General features: G+C 36.9%; 1 protein-coding gene across 1 annotated transcript; it reads left to right on the plus strand.

The window, feature by feature from the left end:
* Positions 1 to 332: 332 nt before the first annotated feature.
* Positions 333 to 2944, plus strand: srrd (SRR1 domain containing). Its single transcript, XM_055048819.1, has 6 exons — positions 333 to 602; positions 693 to 733; positions 958 to 1151; positions 1241 to 1339; positions 1627 to 1778; positions 1863 to 2944. Exons 1-6 carry the CDS (start codon positions 415 to 417, stop codon positions 2128 to 2130), a joined length of 942 nt encoding a protein of 313 aa, XP_054904794.1. The 5' UTR covers positions 333 to 414; the 3' UTR covers positions 2131 to 2944.
* The last annotated feature ends 209 nt before the right edge of the window (positions 2945 to 3153 follow it).

Genomic DNA, 3153 nt, shown 5'->3' on the forward strand with positions numbered 1-3153 from the left:
GTTTTAAGTTCTGTTTTTACTGTTAACAACTGAATTGTTGTTGTTTTTTTATTCCAGTTATTCTGTTGAGAAGCACAAAATATATATTTTATATATCAATATTGATTATATTATATTATATTATTTTATTACTTCATTTTTTTATTATTATTTTAGAAATTATTTTGATTTTAGTTACTTCGATTGTGTGTACAATATTTTACACACAATATTGTACACACGTTATTTTGCGCCTCCTTTGATTTGTTGACTATCATTTTAAATTGAAAAAAAAAATAAAAAATGACGTGACCCCGGAAGAGGAACTTCTGTGTCGTTCTCAAAATAATCCCTCGTGCTGGCAGCTTCCCAGGCTATGCGCTCTCCAGCAGACAACGATTGCAATAAAAATATGCATCATAAAATATACCTTTTATGACATTCCTGAATATATGTCTGCATAGTAATATATACATGTCGTCGGATTCTGTAGAAGAGTGGCAGGTGGTTCGACGGGGAAAAGGTGCATCAAGGAAATTTCGATCTCGCCAACAAGTCCCCTCTGTATGTCTTCAGGAGCAGCTGGATGTTGAGAAACTTGTCAGACGGATCCGAGATACAGTGTAAGAAATGAATCTGTGAGATTAAATCTTTCCGAAGTTCAGCAGATTAGCATCACACACTATTAACTGCTTTTATTTGTCCTCCTTTAGGTCTGAGCTGAGAGCTGAAGAGTTTTGGCAACAGTGGAAAAGTAAGTGTTGTGCACAGCTAAGTATTTACAGTGCCTTACAAAAGTATTTATTCCCCTTGAGCCTTTTCACATATTGTCACATTCAGTCACAAACTTAAGCGCGCTTTGGAGGATTTCATAAAGTGAACAAACCAGGGCTTAGTTGGAATGAATACTTCTATCAGGGACTGAACCCTTGTTCTTGAAGGATCTTGGTAGCACCCTGATGAAAATTTTGTCTTTAGATCAGCTTCTAGTTTCAACATCCCCATCAAGACCTTCAGACAGTGTAAAGACTGAAGGCCAGGAGGACGGGGACACAGAGGCGACAGGAGGCCAGCAGCTGGAGTGTGTGTGCTATGGCCTTGGCTGCTTTTCTTCGTGTGTCTCAGCCCGCTACCAGCTTGCCATGTTGCTGCTGCTACTGGATGCAGGACATGTGAGGGAATCAATTTCATCCGCGCTATACCTCAGATTTATTAAATTGTGTTTTAATCTAAGATGGTATGCTGCTGTTTCTTTGTGTAGATTCCCTTGAAGGATTGCTCTCTTTATGATCCTGCATTCTCTGTCGCAGAAAAGGACATTTTAAGAGAGCTGGGGTTGACTGTGCTCACAGAAAATGAGGTTAGTTTTTTTCTGCTTATGCATTTTATTTGTTCAGACTTGCACATCTAACAGACACTGTTGGATGTATATTAAAGATAGCTGCATTATATTTTACTACTTAGCTGAATCAAATCACAGATCCAGTCAGCTTTTTTATGTTTTCTATTTGTCAGCCTGTAATTTATAATAATACTTTAATAGTAGTAGATTAGGCAGACATCAACATTTACAGCTATTGCACCTTATCATAACTTAATAACAATTTGTATGGAAGAAACAACGTCTTATTTTGTTGTATTGTGAAGGAGGGGAAGCGCCTGGCCTCTAAGCCCACCATATTTTATCTAATGCACTGTGGGAAAGCCCTTTACAACAATCTGCTGTGGCAGAACTGGAACCCACACTGTTTGTCTCTGGTTGCGATCATCGGAAACTGCTTCAGCGGCATCAGAGAGAGGTGTGTACCAGGAATTAATGAAGTGAGACCATATTGCAAATGATGGCAGAGATAAGATGACGTTCTTTCCTCTTTTGCCTGCAGGACCATCGAGAGGGAATTGAAGCGGGATTACAGCTACATCTGCAAAGCTGTGGATTTGTGTGAAGAGAGACTTCTGCCTTGTCCTTCCCGTCTGATAGACATCTTCAGTGATACAGCAATTATCACTTTTCCTTCAGACCGACTTAACAAACTCCCCTCATCTACTTGGGCGGACTCACCTGAACCACAATACCAACATTGCTCAGATTTAGAAATTATACTGAAACAAACACCTGTCTTAGACTCTCCAGAGACAGGTCTTAGCTAACAATGGATGTATTTTGAAGCCTAACATTTACACACCTTTTTAAAAAAATAAATGCTCAATCTGACAGATCAGCATCATCGTAAGTTTGTTTTGAGGCTTTCTGGGAGAAGAAAGAAAAATATTTAGTTAAGGTTTGGTTTCATTTAGCAGTTATTACTCTCATTGGATTAGTTTATGACTGTTATTTTGAGTGTTTATTATTAACTACTTTCATATTTTTGAATGTTTCTTTTTCTTGAACTGCAGTAGCATTACCAAAAAGATTATTTCCGTTCTGTGAAGTTCTGACAACCAATATTTTCTGCAAAAGCTAACTTGAAAGGAACTGTGTTCGAAATGTCAGATATGTAAGATGCAAATTTTGACAAATATTAACATCGCTACTAGTACGTCTAGAACTAGTGCATCTAATTAAACTAATTTAAAAGGTAATTGCTAAATACTGAAGACCATTTTGAGGTATTACTTTTTCTAACTGTTGCAGTATACTTACCACTTAACATGCTTACCAAGACATCTGAGAGTTGGCACCAAGGTTATTTACAGGTTCTGTAAATAACCAAGTAAAATTCACTGCGAGTGAATTTTACTTGGGTAACTTCCTATAAAAGTTAGTCACCATCTTAAAGAATTTCTACCTGTTGCTAATATATTTTGACTATAGAATGATGGATATTGTCTCATAATTTTTCCCAGATTTGTGGGCAGCTGCAATTCATGTTGTCTGTCCTTGTTAACATCATCTGAACAGACACCTGTGTTTATTGTTCACAATCACTTCATAGAGTTCCATTAAAAGAAACACTTGACTTCAGGATAATCTTGATATTAAACTCACTATGCTTTCATTTTGTCAAGAAAACAGAATATACTTCTGAAATATGGTTCAAATATTTGCTGGAAAATGACTTTTTTTCTCTCGCTTGGCAAACAAGATTTTAACTGTTGTGCTCATGCTAGTTTCAGGAAAAGCAGCAAAAACCAGGATGCTTTATTAATAGAAGACTAAGTTTGTTCATTACA

Source organism: Poeciliopsis prolifica, unplaced genomic scaffold, assembly GCF_027474105.1.
Source record: "Poeciliopsis prolifica strain line A6 unplaced genomic scaffold, Auburn_PproV2 SCAFFOLD028, whole genome shotgun sequence".
NCBI lineage: Eukaryota > Metazoa > Chordata > Actinopteri > Cyprinodontiformes > Poeciliidae > Poeciliopsis > Poeciliopsis prolifica.

Coding starts and splice junctions, on each gene's coding strand:
- srrd (XM_055048819.1), top strand. CDS start 415: ATGACATTCCTGAATATATGTCTGCATAGTAATATATACATGTCGTCG. Junction 734..957: donor GTTTTGGCAACAGTGGAAAA/GTAAGTGTTGTG, acceptor TTTTGTCTTTAG/ATCAGCTTCTAGTTTCAACA. Junction 1,779..1,862: donor TTCAGCGGCATCAGAGAGAG/GTGTGTACCAGG, acceptor TTTTGCCTGCAG/GACCATCGAGAGGGAATTGA.